General features: G+C 39.3%; 2 protein-coding genes and 1 long non-coding RNA gene across 5 annotated transcripts in view; 2 read left to right on the plus strand and 1 right to left on the minus strand.

Moving 5' to 3' along the window:
* Positions 1 to 1,754: 1,754 nt before the first annotated feature.
* On the minus strand, positions 1,755 to 20,491 carry LOC123591063. The gene is made up of 3 exons (XR_006709099.1): positions 20,409 to 20,491; positions 19,740 to 19,819; positions 1,755 to 3,216 (listed from the first exon to the last, which is right to left on the minus strand). It is a non-coding gene; the product is annotated as an uncharacterized LOC123591063 (long non-coding RNA).
* On the plus strand, positions 4,371 to 9,838 carry LYZ (lysozyme). Its single transcript, XM_045464830.1, has 4 exons — positions 4,371 to 4,558; positions 6,546 to 6,710; positions 8,355 to 8,433; positions 9,549 to 9,838. The coding sequence occupies exons 1-4, from the start codon at positions 4,423 to 4,425 to the stop codon at positions 9,613 to 9,615; spliced, it is 447 nt and encodes a 148-aa protein (XP_045320786.1). The 5' UTR covers positions 4,371 to 4,422; the 3' UTR covers positions 9,616 to 9,838.
* Positions 20,492 to 20,503: 12 nt separating the features above from the next.
* Positions 20,504 to 21,537, plus strand: part of YEATS4 (YEATS domain containing 4) — a 64,918-nt gene continuing 63,884 nt past the window's right edge. For 2 of the 3 annotated variants that reach the window (XM_045464827.1, XM_045464828.1), the window contains exon 1: positions 20,516 to 20,825. In XM_045464827.1, the coding sequence (XP_045320783.1) occupies positions 20,775 to 20,825 (51 nt within the window). In that variant the 5' untranslated portion in view covers positions 20,516 to 20,774. Of the gene's footprint in view, positions 20,826 to 21,537 lie in introns of all 3 variants that reach the window. The other variant, XM_045464826.1, reaches the window with a different exon arrangement.

Here is a 21,537-nt window from a genome sequence, read left to right on the forward strand (position 1 = left end):
CTTGACCACACAAGATAACAATTCCTCCTTTCTTCCCTTCCTCCCTTTCCTAGTGCTTCTCTCTTTTCCTAACTTTCTATGTCCATTTAGGTTTTGTCTTTTGGGTTTTTTTTTCTAGTCTAAAATAACATTTAAATAACCTCTGAATTAGGACAAATTACTCTACTTTCCCCTTAACAAAAATGCATTCTCATACCTCATACCTTTCCCTACCAAAAACACATTTTACTGTCCCTGCATGCTTTGCCTAAAGTTTTTTTTCTTTACCCTTATTATTTCTACATGTAGGTTTCATTTACAGATATTCATGAGAATTCTTAACCTTTAGAAAACAATTTCCAATGAAAGCCAAGAAGTAAGCAATTGTGAACTGTTACATACTAACATTGTGAGATTAGCATATTTATGATTATATCATTTTGTAATTTCTACACATGCATTTTCATAGTATAACTTGTTGATGTGGCAAAAAGAACATGTTAACAGATCCAAATATCTTTAGTTCCTCAAAGAAACTAAAAAGTTACAAAAACTTACACGCGTAGCTTTTTCTGCCATGTTGACATACATTAAGCAAATCATTTTTATTGTACCTTTTGTTCTTAGGTTGAATTTACAATTTTATAATCTCAAATATCTAGTAGAGATAACAGAAGCTAATTTGACTAGTCTTAATTTATGTAAGTGCTTACATTTTCTTCAAGCCAATTAATAGAGCTTTTCTGCAAGTCAGTTTTTAGGTATACCATCCAGATGGGAAAAAATACCACATCTATATAACATACATACATTGCTACACATAAACATCCAGACAGATAAAACAGAAGTCTTATGGCTTTTATTTAAATATTTTATGACATTTTAAAATTTTATATCAAGTACAATAATACAAAACTTGTATTACAAACTTCTAAAAGAACAGTTAGATCTAAATGGTGATTCTGGCAGATGGGACAAGTTAAGCTTACCCATTTAGATAGCTACAGCTTTTACCAATATTTGTGGAGAAAACTTTGAAGGTTTTTGTTTGCCTTTAATAGATAATCCTGTGGAGCCTGCAGACTAAATTTTGGGCAAGGGAGCCTGTGAAATATCAAGTAGCAGTTTGTTTTTTAAAAACCTGTTTTTTCCAGTTTTGGGAGTTACTTTAGCCAACAGTTTTCTCCTTGGATACTTACAGTTCTAAGACATGGCAAGATTAGTATTTCCAAGGGACTGAGAAAGGATAGAGGGTTTATCTAAGAAGGAACTCAAGGGCATATTTGCTTGTTATCAAAAATCAAAGACGAACAGGCAGGCCACAGACTGGACAAAGATCATTTCAGAGCTTATGTCTAACAAAGGACTTGCATCCAGAATATATGAAGTACATCTAGAACTCAATAATAAAAAGAAAACCCAATTTTTTAAAGTGGAGGGGGCATAGAAAATAAAGATTAAATGTAGTGTGGGATCCTAGAAGAAGCTGGAACAGAAAAGGAACAATAATAGGGAAACTGATGTATTTGAATAGTTTATAGTTTAGCTAAGCAAAAAAAAAAAAAAAAAAAAAAAAAAAAAAATCAAGGGTAATTACTGTTAGGGTCAGGCGTAAGGCAGGGTAAAGATAGGAGTCAGAGGCTAAAAAATTTTAGCAGTCAAAGGCTTTATTTGGGAACTAAGGTCTCGGGCGAGGTTCCGTGACTCAGGGAGAGAGAGAGAGAGAGAGAGGAGTCAGGGAAGTCGCACCCAGGTGTGGTGGGGTGGGGTTTTTGAGCTGCAGGGGTTCCCGGTTTAGGTCGGGGAGGGCCTTTTTCGCGACAGGTCGTGCTGTCGCTTGGTGACTGGTTGACCTCCAATTCGTTCTGGCACGCTACTAGGGGCTTTTCGTTGGGTTGCGCTGGCAAGATGGCCGCCCCCTCTACTGTGGTTCCAAGGACATCCTAACAATTACTACGAAGCTTTTTGTTTTTGTTTTTGTTTTTAAGGGTAGGGACAGTCTGATGAATTTTTTTGCCTGCAGCAGAAGCCAAAAATAATGGGAAGGCCTAGACTTCGTGGGATTTGCTTACAGAGTAAGGGACAATAAGTCAAGCCTTCTTGTGCCTTTTCTGTGCTTTTCTCAAAGCTAGTTCCCAGCTATCAGTATTTTCATCTTTCACGCCTGCTTGAGTGTCCTTTGCAGTCCTTAGCATTTGTTCTGAGTCTGATCTCTACTTCCTAATCTAGTTAAGGAAGTTTGTGAAGTTTTTTTTCCCTCACACTAGCCATGTATCTTCTATAACTGTTCTTTCTTTTCTCTCCTTCCTTCCTTCCTTTCTCTCTTTCTTATCTGATCTTCCTATAAGTACCAACAGGGCATTTGTTTAGGATGAGAGCTCTCTTAAAAATCCTTTAGATGTAAAAGTCCAAATTTTCAAAGGTATACCTACTTCAACTATGATTCCAAACCAATAAGCCTTTTTATGGCTTAAAATCAATAAGCCTTTTATGGCAAACCATGGACACAGGGGTGTCCTCAAAGAGAATGCCAACGATATGGCCCTCTCAAGATGCAGAACCACTCCAAAGATAGTATAAGAAAGCAAAGACCTTCATTGTCACAGGTGGTAAAGAAAGTTCTGTTTCCCACAAAGTGAGACATTTTAATTCACAGATCCACTAATCTATGTTTCCTGAAAGGTGGTACCAGAATGGGAATTTTCCCAGCACAAACAAGGGAATGAAAACAGAGATGGTAATAGTACCCTAGCCCGCTGGCTGGCTGCCTGATGCAAGCCCAACAGCCTGTACAACCCCCCCTCCCCAAGTGCCAGAGACCAGAGAGAATATTCTCACTAGTTACAGATCCAAGTTCTTAGTAATAAAACAACACAAATGAAGATTCTCATGATTTTCATCATGACAAATGACACAAAAGTCAGACAATGCAAACATGAAAAACTTCTGGGAGGCTAAGAATCCATAACCTATAGGAACCCCAAACCAAATTCATGATTCAAGATCTATTTTACCAAAGTTACTCTCCTGCCATTATGAGCTTAGAAAGGAAAGGACAAAGAGAAATGTTTGTATTCCTCTCTTTACTGGGTACTAGAGTCAGAGATCTGGGAGACTGACGTGGTAAGGATTCTTGCCTTCTGTTGGTCTGTTGTTTGTTCCCTCATAGCTGCACTGCAGTCTCTAGGGATAGTAGAATGATCCAGCTTTCTACTGTGCCATCCTGATCAGCAGAAGCTGTACCAGAGGAGAAAAATCATTTTCCTCCTACTCTTTTAGGGTTTCAGCTGGGGCTCTGTAACAAAAGACAGATTAGCAAGAGAAAAACAAATAAGTTTATTAACATGTGTATCTCATGTGTCTTTGGGAGAAATGCATGGATGATGCTAACACAAGGAGGTGGCTAGAATTTGGGCTTACATAGTATCTTCACCAAAGAACAATACATTTTTAGAAGAGTGACAAAACAGAGGAAAAGAGGTTTAGGCTTCCGAGGGCAGCAAACTGTGGGAAGATAAATATTCCAGCAAACTGGAAGATAATAGCTAGTTGGTAAAATTTGTTCTGTGGAGTCCTCTGGGGCTGTCTTGTAGGGTTGTCAGTGATTAACTTCTGTACAAATTTAGGTTCTGTTTTCAGGCATATAGTCGGAGGGCAGAGAGCTTTCTTGGATCTGCTTCTCAATCGCCTTCAGTTCAAAATAATCTTTATGCCAAAGGGGAAGGTTTTTAGGTGGCATAGTCTGCTCCCTGTCTTTAGGTTTGATTATAAAGTCCCCTTGCTATATAATGACCCCTTATGTTCTAACATCAAAATGTGAGATAAGGCATTGTCAAAAAGTTAGAAAATTGTTCACATGAGGCTTATTTGTAATAGGAAAACATAGATTTATAAGCAAAAAAATGTATCACAGCAACAAAAAATGTAGAGTGGGAATATGGCTGAGCAATATGGTATCATGCTGCATACCCATTAAAAACGATCGGTGACGTACCATGTGCTTTGGGGGAAAGTGTGTATAAAATAATTATAAGTGAAAAAGATGAAGACAACATAGTGAAGGCAAAATAAAAAATTGGACCCCATTTTCAGTTGTGTAACATGGTCGTTCAGGTTATTTTTCTTTATAGTTGCTCAAATTCATAATAAAATAGGAGACGATTCCTGCTTTGGAAACAGCCCTACTTCCCCATGCTTCCTGAGCCAAGTCTTTAATGCCATTTCATCATTTTCCTGTAGGTTAATTCTTAGGACATCAGAATATTTCTCTTCAAATATCAAAAAAGAACTTTTAAAGGCAGTGAACCAATAAACAGTTCCTGTTTTTCCCATCTCTCAAAGGGTGGAGCCCCCAAAGGACTAGGAGAAGAAGGAAGTTAAAAGGTGTTAAATACTGAGGCCAGCTTGCCCTGGTCAGCCTAGAGATCTGGCTTCCTAGTCAACATGAAGGCTCTCCTTTTTCTGGGGCTTCTCCTCCTGTCCGTCACCGTCCAGGGCAAGATCTTTCAAAGATGTGAGCTGGCCAAAACTCTGAAAAGACTTGGGATGGATGGCTTTAAAGGTGTCAGCCTGGCGACCTGTAAGTTAACTCTCCATACGTGCAAGTACTTAGCCGAGTGTGGAATAGCCAGAGGATGAGTAATAAGAAAGAGGCTTTGAATGAGTGGACTTCTTTTATTTCTTTGAGGGTCTGTGTGCTTACAATTGTTACAAATATCAACTCGTGTCTTTTGAATCAGATATGCCAGAAGAAGGAATGAGGGCATGGGAGAGCAAAATTCTATGCCATTCTAAGTACACCAGGACCCACTGCACTCTTCGAGTGCAGCTGAATTTGCCAGTTGCCTCAGGTTTAGTGGCAGATGAAGTCTGACTAAAAGATACATTTGAGTGCCTGGAATATGTATCAAGTCCTTTCTACTTGACTCCAGGTATTTCCTGTTTGGAACTTGGTTCCAAAAAAAAATGAGCCTAGAGTAATGAGTATTTTCTGCTTTTTAAATTTCCCTGCCATGACATGGGATTTTTAACAGCAAAGTTTTAAGAACCTATGTTGAACTCTCAGTGCAGTTCCCCTCAATTACTGTGTATGTAAGGATCCCTGAAATGCAGCTTGAAATCCCATTTTACTATTCTCACTATAGTCGATTAACTATTTTTCATTTTCTTCCACATAATTCAAGATATGTCCAAGTAAAAGTTATTTTATATTTGAGTCCATATTTGTCAATGTGATCACTATATTTTTCAGGTTGAATTCAAACATTTCCTCTCAATAACTGTTTAAAAATTTTTTAATGTTTATTTTTTTGAGAGAGAGAGCGCACGCAAGCAGGGGAGGGGCAGAGAGGTGGAGAGAGGATTGGAAGCAGACCCTGCACTGACAGCAGCAAGCCTGACCTGGGGCTCAAACTCGCCTGAGCAGAAGTTGGACGCTCAACTGACCGAGCCACCAAGGCGCTCCAATAACTATTTTTGAATGAATGAGTGGGTGAATAGATGAAAAAGTCTTTCTTATTTATATTTCTTGGTTTTTTTTTTTTAATGTTTATTCATTTTTGAGAGAGAGAGAAGATGAGCGGGAGAGGGGAAGAGAGAGAGAGGGAGACACAGAATCCAAAGCAGGCTGCAGGCTCCCAGCTGTCAACACAGAGCCTGATGAGGGGCTCTAACTCATGAATGGTGAGATCATGACCTGGGCGGAAGTCAGATGATTTGACTGAGCCACCCAGGCGCCCCTATATCTCTTGTTTACCAGATTCTAATTTGATAACCAAATTCACCTTTAGGTATCTTAAGAAAATTTATTTCTCCCAGAAAATTCTTAGTTTTTCTGATAAAAAGCATTGTTCCATCAGCGTACATATCTGCTATTAATTTTAAAATTCACTTAACAACTCTGTTGATTTTCCTATTCTAGGCTAAATCTTGCCTGCAAGATGGGAGCAGGGGAAGGGTAATAGCAATGGAAGAAACAGCTATTTTAATATTTTGAAAGTATGCTATCTTGTTGATTAGCATTACAAAATGATTTGCTAACAAAAGGATTCTCACTAAAGTGTTGAAATATTTTTGGGGATGCCTGGCTGCTTCAGTCAGTGGAACATGCAACTCTTGATCTCAGGGTTATAAGTTCAAGAGCCATTTTGGATGTAGAGATTACTTTAAAAAATAAAATCTTAGGGGCACCTGGATTGGTTAAGTGGCCGACTTCAGCTCAGGTCATGATCTCATGGTTCCTGTGTTCAAGCCCCATGTCAGGCTCTGTGCTGACAGCTCAGAGCCTGGAGCCTGCTTCAAATTCTGTGTGTGTGTCTCTCTCTCTTCTCCTCCTCCACTTGTGCTCTGTCCTGTCTGTCTCTCAAAAATAAATAAACGTTAAAAAATTTTTTTAATAATAAAATAAAATCTTAAATATAGATGTATATATATATTTACAAGTAAAACACACCTTTATACTTATAAAGTAAGTCATTAACAATAGAATAGCAAATTAGAACTGATTATGGTATGACAAATAAATCAGGTGGTATTGATATTTATAACTAAAAATAAGTTTTTTTCAGGGATGTGTGTGGCCAAATGGGAAAGTGATTATAACACAAAGACTACAAACTACAATCCTGGAAGCCGAAGCACTGATTATGGGATATTTCAGATTAATAGCCGTTACTGGTGTAATGATGGCAAAACCCCCCATGCAAAAAATGCCTGTCATGTATCCTGCAGCGGTAAGACACGATGATATTTGATTGATGGCACAGGACTCATCTGGCTATATTTACAAGAACAGAGATTCAATACAAATGAAAAATCTTGAAAGATTCATCAGTGACCTAGAAAAACTCTATTTCAATGTCTAGAAATGCTTTATTATCTTTCTCATAATTCCCTAAGAAATTAAAGAGCTCATTATATCATAAAAAGTTGATGTTTTCTAATATATGCAAGTTTCTGAAATGATATATTAATTTATTATAAATGGATTTATTAATGCTTGTCAAAAAGAATGTCATTTCTCCCACTCTCTTTGGGGAGGTTTAGGGATAATTTGGTTGTGTGGCCCTTTTTTAAAAATTGTTTTTACTTTTTATTTTGAAATGTCCTAAATACATAGAAATTTAGAGACGTTAGTATAATAAACAGCCATTTACTTTTTTTATGTATATGTTCCTTTTTGCTGAATGATTTTATTTTATTTTATTGTTGGTGCCTTTTATTTATTTTTTGACATTGTTTAAATTTTATTTATTTTTAATTTTACACTTATTTTTAGTGTAATAATGTTTTCAGGAATAGAATTTAGTGACTCATCACTTACATATAACATATAACTTGCACCTTCAGAAAATACAGTTCCTATATAATTATTGTTATACCTAACAAGTTGATTAATGGATTTGTTTAATTAGGGTGAAACAAATATTCTATTGAACTCATATAAAAAATAGAAATAAATGTGGAATCTCTAGTGCACAAAAATATTGGAGAAATATAGTAAAATTGATACTGTTAATTTTAAATGTTAAAATTCCTAATAGACAAGATTCATCTCAGAATATATTTTTTATCCAGATAATTATTTTTGATTTATTTTTTAAAATATATTATATAACATATGTGCTCATTGAATAAAAATTTTTACTACCCAGAGATTTATGACCACTGGTAACTTCTAGTATATATTCTTCCACAAAATGTATCAATCATGTATATGAACATAAAGCTATATCATTCACAAATGAACCTACACACAAACATATAAACAATGTGTGTATTATGAAAAATGAAGTTGTACTACATATACTGCCTATAACTTGCTCTTTATCACACAAAATTATGTCAACAAATACAAAGCTGTATTCTTTTTCAATGATGAAAAGAATTCCACAAATTAATGTTCCGTACCTTATTGGTCCAACTCTTACTGGTAAGCCCTTAGGTTCCTCTGCTTTTTCCCCTTTATTAAATGCCATGAACATCTTGCGCATATATCTCCAGGTGCATTTTTATTATTTCTTTAGGATAGATTTCTGGTAGTAGAACTGCTGATTAAAAAGTTGCTAGTCTCTGTTTGGTTTTTTTATTTGTTTGTTGTGTTTTTTACAGTCCCTACTTAAAAAGACAACCTTCTATTGCATTAGTTAATTCCAGAGCTTCCAATGACTTTGGTAAACGAGAAACAGAATGCTTTATCTCATGCCAAATGGGATGGAATGAAACAAAATTTTCCCCCAACATTCAAAGATAAATGGACTCTTGGAATATTACTTTAATGTTCTTTCCTCAGCCTAAGAGAATAATGCTGGCTATATCTAAGCTTACAATGAAATTTCTCTGGAAGTTGTTCTCATTCCTCACCATCTCTTTTTCAGAGTTGCTGCAAGATAACATCAGTCAAGCTGTAAAATGTGCAAAGAGGGTTGTCAGTGATCCACAAGGCATTAAAGCATGGTACGTTTAAGCATTAATGGGGAAAGCTACTTTGCCCTAGGATTAAGAGAAAAGTGAGAGAGGGGTGGCTCAGTGGGTGAAGCGTCTGAGTGTGACTTCCACTCAGGTCATGATCTCACAGTCTGTGAGTTCAGGCGCCCCCCGTCGGTCTCTGTGCTGGCAGCTCAGAGCCTGGAGCCTGCTGTGGATTCTGTCTTCCTCTCTCTCTGCCCCTCTCCCACTTGCACTCTGTCTCTCTCTCTCGAAATAAATAAACATTTTAAAAATTAAAAAAAAAGGGGGGGCGGGGCGCCTGGGTGGCTCAGTCGGTTGAGCATCTGACTTCGGCTCAGGTCATGACCTCACAGTCTGTGGGTTGGAGCCCCGAGTCAGGCTCTGTGCTGACAGCTCAGAGCCTGGAGCCTGCTTCCGATCCTGTGTCTCCCTCTCTGTCCGCCCCTCTCCCACTCTCACTTTGTCTCACTCTGTCTCTCAAAAATAAATAAATGTAAAAAATAAAGATTAAAATTAAATTAAAAAAAAGAGAAATGAGAGAGGATTTTCAAAGACCAAAGTATGCTACTGAGAAGTGAACATTGCAGCTCTAGACTTACGCTAAACAAGAAGTTACCTAGAAACAATCTACTTCCTCTGATTTAGAATCTTACTCAGGAATCACTAAATTCTACTCCTGAAACCAGTATTACACTATATGTTAACTATCTAGAATTTAAATAAAAACTTAAAAATATAGAATCTTACTCTTTTACTCTTCAATTTATTTTAGAGGATTTCTAGAGTTTTTACAATTCTCAACACTCTATCAGTTCCTTGTCATATCTTGAAACTACTTTTGGAGTTAAGTGAATGTGGAAAGCACTTTGCAGGTGCTATTGCAGAATGCATTTATCAATGTTTATGTTCAGCATTCTGTGTTCTAGTGAGGGCTTCAGGGGAGGCGATATACTTGGTGTACATCTCTCCATTTAATAAATAGCAATATCTGTCTGTAGCCTGTTGTCCATTTAGTGGTAAAACATTCTGTTCTCCCAGAGGATTTGAAGTATGTGTATTACTTATCACCATGAAGTATGTGTATTTAACCTTACCACCATTTATTTCACCATTCTCTACAGGGTGGCGTGGAAAACACACTGTCGAAACAAAGATGTCTCTCAGTATGTTCGGAACTGTGGAGTGTAACTGTTGGGAGTTTTCCTTCTTCAGCTCATTCTAGGTCTTTTTCCTTTAAGGGAGTAGTGATTGAGTGAAAGGTCACACTACCATTCTTTCAAACAATAACATTTTTACAGATGCAGGAGCAAAATATGGTCTTTATTCTAAAAGGCTTGTTTACAAATGTGTTTATTATTTGATAGTCATCCTGTAACATTTTTCAGTTTGCTAATAGAAATAATGCTGGTGAGGGGCGCCTGGGTGGCTCAGTCGGTTAAGCGTCCGACTTCAGCTCAGGACACGATCTCGCGGTCCGTGAGTTCGAGCCCCGCGTCGGGCTCTGGGCTGATGGCTCAGAACCTGGAGCCTGCTTCCGATTCTGTGTCTCCCTCTCTCTCTGCCCCTTCCCCGTTCATGCTCTGTCTCTCTCTGTCTCAAAAAATAAAATAAACGTTAAAAAAAAAAATAGAAATAATGCTGGTGAAAGCTTATCTAAAATCTTGCCTATCAAATACATCTCCAGTACATTCAGTTCTTAAAGAAATAACCCAGACTTAATCTTTATTACTCCCCAGTAGTTTATAAAAATGTAACAGAAGATTGTCTTACAACAAATTGATCATAGGCAAAATTCTAGCTTCATAGGCATCTGATGCCTTCATCTGTTCAGGCATCTCCAAAAACAGTAAAAACAAAAACAAAATACACACACACACACACGCACACACACAGAAAAATAACAAAAACAAACCAAACCAAAACACTCTGTTGGACAATATCAAGTAAAAATGCTAAATGACAAAAATGAAAACAGCCTGAATTAAGGATTTTGCTTTTCTAAAGTGTGACCTTGGTTTAAATGTTTCCTCAAAAATGTTGCTTTTCATACTCCTTTAAAAATAAATTAACAATTTATGTGTCAATCTATTTTAGCCCTTTGAAGAATTCTTCTGTACACTTTTCTGATTATGAAGGAATATAAAGGACTAGATGAGTTGTTGCTGTTCTTTAATTTTATTAATTTAGATTCATGCAGAATGAATAAATCCTGAAATAATTGCTGATTAACCACAAATGTGAAATTATGCATGCTGTAAAAAAAATACAAACATTATCATTAAAGGCTTTGTCTGTCTTTGTTTAGACCCATCTAGTGTCTCTGAAGAAAAAATATATGTATTAAAAATATATATATTTGGCACTCTTAATATATCCTATGTCTTCACCTGTACCCAAATAGCTAGATATTGCTGGAGAAAAACCCACAAGCATTCTGATAGATCTCACTATCATAACCACAAATCTGACATGGGCCCTCAGTCTGCATGACCATCTTACTGACTTCTCTGCACTCCTATGGTGGTGTTCCCACTCTCCAAAATGACTATTTTACTTCTCTTCCTCCCTTCAAAGACTCAGCATACACACCGAACCACCCATCTTCCACTCTCTCTCGTCAGTATATCACCTGCCCTCACATGACACTGAGAAAATAGAAGCAACCTCATACGAAATTCTCTCCTCCTTGCCACCATGACAGTGGTCACATCTTACCTCTCTTCCTCTGCTCCCGCCAATAACTGTCTGCACATGCAATCTCGGATTGAATCCCTCTCACTACTCCAAGTTAACTGAGTGTTTCCTGCATCCTGAGTTTCTCCCTCCTTGCTGGATCATCCCTGCCATTGTACAAAATGTCCTGGTAACCTCCCATCTTACAAAGACCTCCGTTAACCAACACAAGTCTCTAACTACATCATTCTGACTTCTGGGATGAGAGATCTGTATACACCTATTCCATGTCCTCACCTGCCTTTTCTCCCTCACCTTCTCTTTTCAAACCGTTTTTTTTTTTTTTTTTTAATGTTTATTTATTTATTTTGAGAGAGAGAAAAAGAGAAAGAGCCAAGCAGACTCCAGGCTGTTAGCGTCAATCTCAACACTGGTCTCGATCCCACAAACTGTGAGATGATGACCAGAGCCTGGATCAAGAGTCAGAAGCTCAGGGGCGCCTGGGGGGCTCAGTTGGTTACGCTTCCTGCTCTTGATTTTGGCTCAGGTCATGACCTTGAGGTTAGTGAAATCCAACCCTGCATTGGGCTCTGTGCTGACAGCATAGAGCCTGCTTGGGATTCTCTCTCTCTCTCTCTCTCTCTCTCTCTCTCTCTCTGCCCCTTCCTCACTCACGCATGCTCTTTCTCTCAAAATAAATAAATTAATTTTTTAAAAAGTCAGAAGCTCAACCGACTGAGCCACCCAGGTGCCCCTCTTTTCAAACCTTCTTCACCTGGCTGCTATCCTTAGTTGTTAGCTGAAACCTCTTCTTCATGGCTCCTTCTGTGACTCCTTGAGGCCAATTCTAGTAATCGCCCATTCTCTGTTCAACTTACATGATCTCCCAGCAGTACTTGACGAAGTAAACCACTTCGTACTTCTAGAAAACTCTTTCTCCCTCTGCTTCTCCTCATTCACATCCGGCCTCACGGATTGCTCCTTCTCAGTCCTTGGCTGGCCTTTTCTCTGCTATTTAGTTTCTAACTGTGGGAGGTCCCCAGGACTCATGCCTATAGCCACTGGATAGACCACATATCTTATTTATTTATTTATTTATTTATTTATTTATTTATTTATTTATTTATTTATTTATTTATTATTTTGTCTTTTCTTGCTGAAATATAACTTCTAAAACAACAGATTTTCGAGGCACCTGGCTGACTCAGTGGGTAGAGCATGCTACTCTGGATCTCGCAAGCCCCACATTGGATGTAGAGATTACTTAAAAAAAAATCTTTAAAAAAACCCAGATTTTTCCCACTTTTTAAACATTGAAATAACTCAATTTCCCCCAAGTGTACAAGTACAGTACAAAGGCCTTTTATTTTTCTAAATAGTTTGAGAGTAAATTGGTGCCCATGTGGCCCTGAATTGTTCAGTATGTGATTCCTACATAACCTCAAAACATCACCCAAATCAGGAAGTTAACCGTGCTACATAATTACCACCTAATCATCATATCGCATTCAATTTCATCAATTGTCCCTCTAAGTTCTTTACAGTAAAAATATCTAATTCAGAATTATGTATTGTATTTGGTGGTCTTTATTAGTTTTCTTCAATCTGGATCATCTCTTCGGTTTTTTTTCCCTTGACTTCTACAACTAACAATTTTGAAGACCACAAATCAGTTATGTTGTAAAATGTCCCAAGGTTGTTTTGAGGTTCTACTGATTAGATTAGGCTGTGCCTCTTGGGCAGGAGTACCACGGAAGTGAGGCTGTGCCGTTCTCATTGTGCCCTCTTAGGTGGCATGTGGTTTTGAAATGTTCTATTACTGGTGACGTTCATTTCAGTCATTTGATGAAGGTGATGTCTGCAAGTCACCTCCCCTGTGAAGTATTTGCAAAGAGTAAGGTACTTTGAGATTGTTCCTTATCAAATTTTCAACTTATGCATTTATTTATTGTATCAGTATGGACTCATGGCTTCCTGTTTTATTCAAGTTATAATGAATTATAATCTATTACTATCGTTTATTTTTGATGCTCACGCTGTCCATGATTTGGCTAGTGGAGCTCCTGCAAGATCGCTTCTGCATTATTTTGACATGTTCTCATCCTTCTTTGAGCACCTTCTTGTTTTCTGGCCCAGGATGTTCTAAGACTCACCTTGTTCTTTCCCTGCTCCATCCCTGAAATCACCCATTTCTCCAAAGAACACTGATCCTTCACAGTGGACAATGGTATTTAAAAAACAAGATCTAGGCACTAGGGTGTCACTGTTGCCAGGCCCCGTCAATGACCAGAGAAGGAGGATATGCACAATACTCGTCACTCTATCTATCCATTTATATTGAATTCACATCAGTATCTCCAACTCCAATCCCACACCACAGGGTTTATTCTAGTTTTCTCTTTTCCCATGTTGTTCCCAGAGAACTCCCTTCTCTGATGGTGAGAAAGCTGGCATCCATTGTCCTTAATAACCTTAAAATGTATCCTTAGTACATGTATGTATTTGATCAATTTGTCCGTATGTAACCAATCTCCCAACACTGCCACAGCATGGAAGAGACGGCCTCCACTCAGGCTCTGATACCCTTCTTTGGCTCCTCCTTCTTCCACATCTGCACACCCTCTTAACTGTGTTATATCTCTAACACGCTATGCTGGGTCACTGTCCTAATAGGAAGGGGGGCAGAGTTTTTTACTCTTGTTTACACCTATATTCCAAACACCTAAAACAGTGCCTGGAACATGATACATGCTCAATAAACAGTTGATTGAATGAATCTCTTTCTTATTTAGTGTATTCCTCCATGTTTACCATTCTAGGATTTTTCTTACTCCTCAGGTCCACATGATTCCAGTACAACAGCTTCTGGGATTCCAAGGGTCAGGTCTCAGGGTGCCTGGCTGGCTCAGTCGGAAGGCTGTGCGACCCTTAATCTCAGGGTTGTGAGTTTGAGCCCCATGTGGGGTGTAGAGATTAGTTAAATAAATAAAACTTAAAGAAACAAATTCATCCACAGGTCAGGTCTCAAGACTATGTGAATGTAGTGTGTAGACTAGCCATGGGAGGGCAGCAGAGGACTTCAACACAGGTGCAGCCTTGGGCTTCAAGATTTTGGAACAATTCTAGTATGAATAAACCCAGAAAAAATATGGGTTTATTCATATCAGGTTACCCAGAGGTGTATAAAGAATGGATCAAAGTAGGGGAGAGAGACTTGAAGAGTGACTGCCTAAATGCAGAGATGGGCTATATCCAGGAAGCACCATACAACACAGGCTGACTGAAGAAACAATGAGAGATTGGCAAAAGTTGTCTGTAGAGCGAAAGCAATGTTTGTTGGAGATTTTGCTTAATGTTTTTGATAAATATCATTTTTTACCTTTACCTGTTATTTTCATACAATTAATTTCCCAAACTAAATTTCTCTTATTCAGGAATGGAATAAAAATCAGTATCAATGGTTGATCATTTTTGAGAGAAACTCAATTTTTATATTGCTTAGTTTTACCCTAGGATATTATTTGAAATGCGGAATGATATTCCAAATGATAATTTAGCTCTTTATGTGGCACTAATTATAACTAAGCCCTGAGCACATTTCTAGTAATTAGTGGACTCATTTTTAAAATATTTACTTAGAAGTTGCTAAAGGGAGGGGCGCCTGGGTGGCGCAGTTGGTTAAGCGTCCGACTTCAGCCAGGTCACGATCTCGCGGTCCGTGGGTTCGAGCCCCGCGTCGGGCTCTGGGCTGATGGCTCAGAGCCTGGAGCCTGTTTCTGATTCTGTGTCTCCCTCTCTCTCTGCCCCTCCCCGTTCATGCTCTGTCTCTCTCTGTCCCAAAAATAAATAAACGTTGAAAAAAAAAAAAAAGAAGAAGTTGCTAAAGGGAATTAATAAAAATTATAATCATAAGTGACCAATGTCATTCATAGATACAATGTTTTTCAATTAAATGCATGTCTATTATGCAATTGTATTTTAAAAGTTATTTTTTAATTTTAATCAGGTTATAAATTCTCAATGTTTACAGAGTCAGGTAAGTTCCACAAGGTTTATTATGAAAGATGTACCTCCTCATTTCTCCCCCTTTACATGATCACTTTCTACTCTATTAGTTTGATAGTAATTTTTTATATTTGCCTCCGTGCTTTAAAGTATTAGACTTGTATTGATTTTTCTTGATTTTTTCATGTTAGGATATTGACTTTCCACTATCAGGGTTAAGGATTAGGCTCTATTTCCTCCTCCTCCTCCTCCCATCACAAAAGGGTGCCCAATGCCCATCCTTCCAATGTAATTATATATTTTTTTGTTAGACCAATACCCAGTATTTCTGTAGCCATAAATACAATTATTTTCTTCTTTTATGCAGTATTTTATTTTCTCTAGAGCTAATAACTGTATGATTCTTAAATTTGCTTAGTTTTCTGTGTATCTCATTAGTTTACCTCCCAAACTCTAGGTCTAATATTTACACATTAAAAGTATTTAAATAATCTCTCAAGGCTTCAGACCCAGCTAGAATTTTGTCAATTTCATCTTTTTTAAAAAATTAATTTATTTAAGTAATCTCCATAACCAATGACGGGCTCAAACTCATAAATCCGAAATCAAGAGTCTCATTCTTTTCCAATTGAGCCAGCCAGGCACCCCAATTTCATCTTTTTAAAGCAGTAATTCCCAAAGATTTCCCACCAAATCTAACTGGGACATAGTTTCTGTCTGTGTCTAATACATAGCTTATCACCCTGGGTTTGCTCTTTCAACATCATTTTGGGATCCTCTTCTTTTATCTCCATATTTGATATTTATTGTTTTTCCTGTATTTCATAATTTCCTCTTTCTTGGTTTATTTTGGTGGATTACATCTCCAGAATCTTCCTGAGAAAGGGTACATGAAAGGTACTTTTTTTGAGACTTAGCATGTCTGAAATTGTCTTTTTTCTATTTCACACTTGGTTGATAATTGGCTGGGTATGGAATATTAAGTTGGAATTAATGTTCTTCAGAAATTTGGAGATGGTCTATTGAACTGGGACCGCCTGGGGAACCAAACCCAGGGAAGTCCATTGTGCCCTAGATTACAATGTTGCTACTAAGGAGTCTTAAGCCATTATGAATTCATAACCTGGAAGTACGTGGGATCTTCTCTTTATCTTCAGGGTTGTGAAAGTTTGCAATGATGTGCCTTGATGTGGATCTGTTTTCATATTTGTTCTGGGTACTTGGTAGGATCTTCAGCTTAGAAACTCATAACCTTAAGTACTAGAAAGCTTTGTTGAATCATTTATTAGTTATTTCCTTCCTTCCATTTTCTTCATTCTCTTTGGAACTCCTAGACTAGTCCTCTGATATAGTTACAGAGTGAATTGGGTCCCTCTAAAATTCATATGTTGAAGCCCTAACCTCCAATGTGACTGTATATGAGGGTAGGGCCTTTAAATAGGTAATTAAGGTAATAAAATGAAGTCATAAGGGTAGGGTCCTAATCCAATAGGACTTGTGTCTTTATAAGAAGAGGAGGAGACCCCAGGAATATGTATATACAGATAAAAGGCCACGTTAGGACATGGTGAAAAGGCCACCATCTGCAAGCCAAGGAGAAAGGCCACAGGAGAAACCAAAGGTGACAACACCTTGATCTTGGATTTCTACCCGCCACAACTGTGAGAAAATAAATTTCTATTGTTTAAGGCACCCAGCCTGTGGTATTCTGTTATGGTAGCCCTAGCAACCTAATACAGAATTTTTTTTTGGGGGGGGGGGGTGGAAGGAGAGGGACAGAGAGAGAGGGAGAGAATCCCAAGCAGGGTCCAAGATGTCATCAAGGAGCCTGACGCAGAGCTTGATCCCATGACCCTGAGATCATGATTTGAGCCAAAATTAAGAGTTGGACACTCAACTGACTGAGTCACCCAGGTGCCCCTGTTCTCATGTTTTCCGTCCTCTCTTCCATTTCTTTGTCTTTTGCTCTACTTTCTGGGAGATTTCTTTGATATTATCATTTGACCTTTTAATTGAGTTTTTTACATGTTTATTTATTTATTTTGAGAGAGAGAGAGAGACAGCACAAACAGGGTAGGGGCAGAGAGAGGGGGAGAGAGAATCCCAAGCAGGCTCTGTGATGTCAGCCCAGAACCCAACCCAGGGCTTGATCCCACGAACCATGAGATCATGACCTGAGACAAAATCAAGAGTCGGATGCTCACCCAACTGAGCCACCTAGGTGCCCCTAACTGAGTTTTTGCATTTCTACTATCGTATTTCAAATTTCCTACAGCTCTTTTTTCCTTTATAAATGTTCCTTTTTTCCTTTGTTTAGTGTCATGTTTACTATTTTTTGTTTTATCTGAATATCATCACTGTTCTTTTGTTTTGTTTTGACCTTTACTTCCCTATGTTTCCTCTAATCTGTCATTTTGTTTATTTTGAATTGTATGTTTCATATTAGAGGCATTTCTCAGTTATTTGGTAATCCTTGGTTATCTCCTTAAATTTAGGAGTTGAAAAATAAAAGTTTAATTTGGAGTTCCAAGGGTTTATGTGGATTCGACCATATGTACTTTGCTGAAGGACGATCAAGATAGGTTGAGTGAGATTCATCGGGGATCCTGAGATCTCTTCCCTTAGGCTGGTCAGATTCCCCAAAGAAGCCTCTACCTATTGGCTGCTAGAAAACAAAGGCCTGGTTGCCAGTGTTTTAAGAGTTAAGTGAGGGACAGAGGTCTTAGCCCCTGGCAGCCATAGTTTCATTAATCTACCTATTTTCTGTATGGTATTCCTTCCTCAACTCTACCCGTTGTTCTTCAATATAGAGACCATGTTTTTCCTCTGTTTATTCCTTGGCAGTAAATAGCATGTAATTGTTTAATTGTATTAATATTTCTTAAACAGCCTCTCAAACAGTCTTTGTTAGCTCCTTTTCTCCATCTTCTCCCACCCTTACTTCCAGAGATCCCCACAACTAGATATTCTTGAAACTTGGGAAGTTTCTGTAGTGCAAATTGAGCAGCTTATTAGTTCTGACTGCTCAGCTCTCAGGACTGCTCTATACCACTTGCCATTTGTATTCCAGATTTCAAGATTTTGTTTCACCTTCTTTCCCATTCTTCTTACCTTAAAGGTTTATGCCTTTTTGAAAATCTCTTTACTTGCTTTAAAGGAGTTTTGGGGGGAAGCAAAAGATATGTATTCAATTCATTATCTTTCCCCCAAAGTTTCCAATATGTTTTATGTATTTGTTTAATTTTATTTTATTAAATGTTATTTTACTTTAAAAATACTTAGGGTAAGATTTTAAGCAAAGAATAAAAAACCCTCTGAGAAACAGGAGAAAAGAAGAAAAAGGAGAGCTGGAAAAATAATTATAAAGGGCATATTTGGGTTCCAGAGATCACATTTTGAAAGCCATAATTTGGAAAAGGTGAACTTCAGATGAGGGTACAGGGGACAAAAAAAAAGTCCCATATTATGATGTGAAGCATTTTGTATGACAGTGTCTTTAACAGATCTCATTGGTTTCAATTACCTTTGGAAAAATGGCCTCAAGTCTTCTTGACTTTTCCAGTTTTCATTTACTCACTGTTCAACAAACATTATTGGGCACAAGAAATGTTACTAAGGTCTAAGAATACTAAGGTGAATAAGATAGTTATTGCCTTCATGGAATTCACAAATAATTAATATATAACATGATAAGAGTTACAATCCCTTGGGCACTTTGGGAACATAGAGGAGACAGTGACTAACTACCTAGTAATCAGATGCCAGAGAAATAACAGAAAAACCAAGAGAATGGGCACCACAGAAGAGGCAATGGATAGATAACAGCATCAAATCCTGTCAAGAAGTCAAATCAGTTAGGGGCGCCTGGGTGGCGCAGTCGGTTGAGCATCCGACTTCAGCCAGGTAACGATCTCGCGGTCCGTGGGTTCGAGCCCCTCGTCAGGCTCTGGGCTGATGGCTCAGAGCCTGGAGCCTGTTTCCGATTCTGTGTCTCCCTCTCTCTGCCCCTCCCCCGTTCATGCTCTGTCTCTCTCTCTGTCCCAAAAATAAATAAAACGTTGAAAAAAAAATTAAAAAAAAAAAAAGAAGTCAAATCAGTTAAGGGAAAGTAGTAATTGGATTTACTACCCATCATCCATTTAACCCATCCCCCTGCCCACCTCCCCTCCAGTAACCCTCAGTTTGTTCTTTACAGTTAAGAATCTATTTCCTGATTTGCCTCTTTTCCCCCATGCCCATGTGTTTTATTTCTTAAATTCCACATATAAGTGAAATCATACATATTTGTCTTTCCCTGATTTATTTCGCTTAGCATAATACACTCTAGGTCCATCCATATCATGGCAAATGCCAAGATTTCATTCTTCTTTATGGTTGAGTAATATTCCATTATATGTGTGTATTTACATCTTCTTTATCCATTCATCAGTCAATGGACATTTGGGCTCTTTCCACAATTTGGCTATTGTTGATAATGCTGCTATAAACATCACGGTGCATGTGCCTGTTCCAATCAGTAATTTTGTTTCCTTTGGGTAATACCTAGTAGCGCATTTACTGGATGTACGGTAGTTCTATTTTTAACTTTTTGAGGAACCTCCATATTGCTTATAATAAGAAAGATTTAAACTTACCTTTTCTTATGGGGAAAAGCCAAAGTAGAAGAAAGGCTGCAGATACAGGGCAGGGTGAGGATGACTGATGGGGCAAAATCCTTGAGGAAGCAAAAAAGAATGAGATCAAGAACACAGACTGAAGAACTGATTTTAAACTAGAAGAAGATTCCCTCTTGAACAGAAGAGAAGGGATGAAGGATATTGGGCAAACCAAAGCTTATGTTTGGGTCTGCTGGCATGGAGGTCTTTTTCTCTGTGAAATGACACGCATGCAAAGTCATCCGCTAAGAGTGAGAGGGTTGATGTTGGAGTCCGAGGTTTGAGACTCAGGAAAAGCTTAAAATAACTAGTGGAGAAAAAGGAGAGAGAACTGGCTACCATCTAAAACTTCAATTGGAAACCGCTAGTTTAGTGCTGCACTAAGCTTTGCAGTTATCAGTGCCACTTACAAGCAATAGAGATAAGGTTTGCCATCAAGTTATGGACCTTGGAATCTAAACTGTGAGTAGAAAAGAAAGTAAGGAGGAGAGAAGGAGGTAAATAAGAAATGAGCGGTTCAAGTGTGGAGGTCTGGATGAAGACCACGAAAAGCTGGGGTGGGGGAGTAGATTTAATGAACTTGATTTCAGAATCGGAACTGTTCAGCGATGACAAGGCATTGGCTCCAAATACCAACTTCTCGGTTACTCTGTAGCCAGGTGGTCTGGGTAGGCTCCAGCGGTTTCCCGCCACCTCCGCACGCCCAGCAAGAGGGCTGCGACCCGGCGCGTGCGCACTGTGCGCGCGAGCTCGTCGCGCCTGCGCACGGCGCCGCCACCGCTCCTCCTTCCATCGGGCGCTACACCGCGCGGGGCTAAACGGCCTTCCGGGACGCCGCCCGCCGCGAGGAGTTTGCTGTGCCCCAGCGCCGCGAGCCCCGGTGACTCGCCGTCGCTCTACCCAGAAACCTTCCGCCTGAGCCCGCGCGGGAGGAGCGGGGCCTCTGAGGGGAGCGGCTACCCCGCCGGCCCCGGTCTCTTTCCCTGGCGGCGGCGGCTTCTTCTGTAGGACAATATGTTCAAGAGAATGGCCGAATTTGGGCCTGACTCCGGCGGGAGAGTGAAGGTCAGTCCCCGGCCCACGCCTCCGCTCCGGGAGCGGTTCTCCCGTTTTGGCTTCTCCCTGAGCGGCGTGAGGAGGGCCCGTTTGCTTTCCCTCTCGCGCCTTCTTCTCAGCTCGGGTTTGAACCGCGGTTTCCAGACGGGGAGTCACAGCTGCCGCGGGAAAATAAGTGTTTCTTTTGACTACCATTTGGCCGCCTTCCCTCCAGAAATCAACCGGTAGTGGTTTGGGGAGAACTGGACATTGTTGCCGAGGCAGGTAGCCAGTTGGAGGGCTTGGTGTCATCTTCTGCCAGCCCCGGGCACCGGTAAACCGGGGTGCCGTCCACCTGAGTGTGAGGATAGTAACAGTGGCAGATACTGGATTACGCGCTTCCCGTAGCTAACCGCTTTCCCCGGTTCTCTGATGCAGTCCCTCCAGCTGCCTTACGGAGGCTTACCCCACAGGGCACATGCAAGTGTGATCGCCGAAGAGCCCTATCCCCAGGGTAGGATAGTTGAGGCAGCTTTCCAGAGTTCGTGGTGTTCACAGAGCCCCCCAGCTTCCGCCAAGATATGAATCAAGGCATGCAAAGAACGTAACACTGGCTGGCACGGAGAGAGCATTCAGTAAATGTTCGCTTTTTTTTTTTAATTGTTGTAGAGCCTAACGTGATGTTTGACACTTAAATGTTTCCCTCCCACTTCCTGCATCTCCTGGCACGTTAGTTTTTAAG

The sequence above is a fragment of the Leopardus geoffroyi genome, chromosome B4 (assembly GCF_018350155.1).
Source record: "Leopardus geoffroyi isolate Oge1 chromosome B4, O.geoffroyi_Oge1_pat1.0, whole genome shotgun sequence".
NCBI classification, from domain to species: domain Eukaryota; kingdom Metazoa; phylum Chordata; class Mammalia; order Carnivora; family Felidae; genus Leopardus; species Leopardus geoffroyi.

Excerpts from the sequence above, each read along its gene's own strand:
- LYZ (XM_045464830.1), top strand. The coding sequence starts at position 4,423 with ATGAAGGCTCTCCTTTTTCTGGGGCTTCTCCTCCTGTCCGTCACCGTC. Across the intron at positions 4,559-6,545 it reads AGGTGTCAGCCTGGCGACCT|GGATGTGTGTGGCCAAATGG; the intron begins GTAAGTTAACTC and ends AGTTTTTTTCAG. Across the intron at positions 8,434-9,548 it reads CCACAAGGCATTAAAGCATG|GGTGGCGTGGAAAACACACT; the intron begins GTACGTTTAAGC and ends CATTCTCTACAG.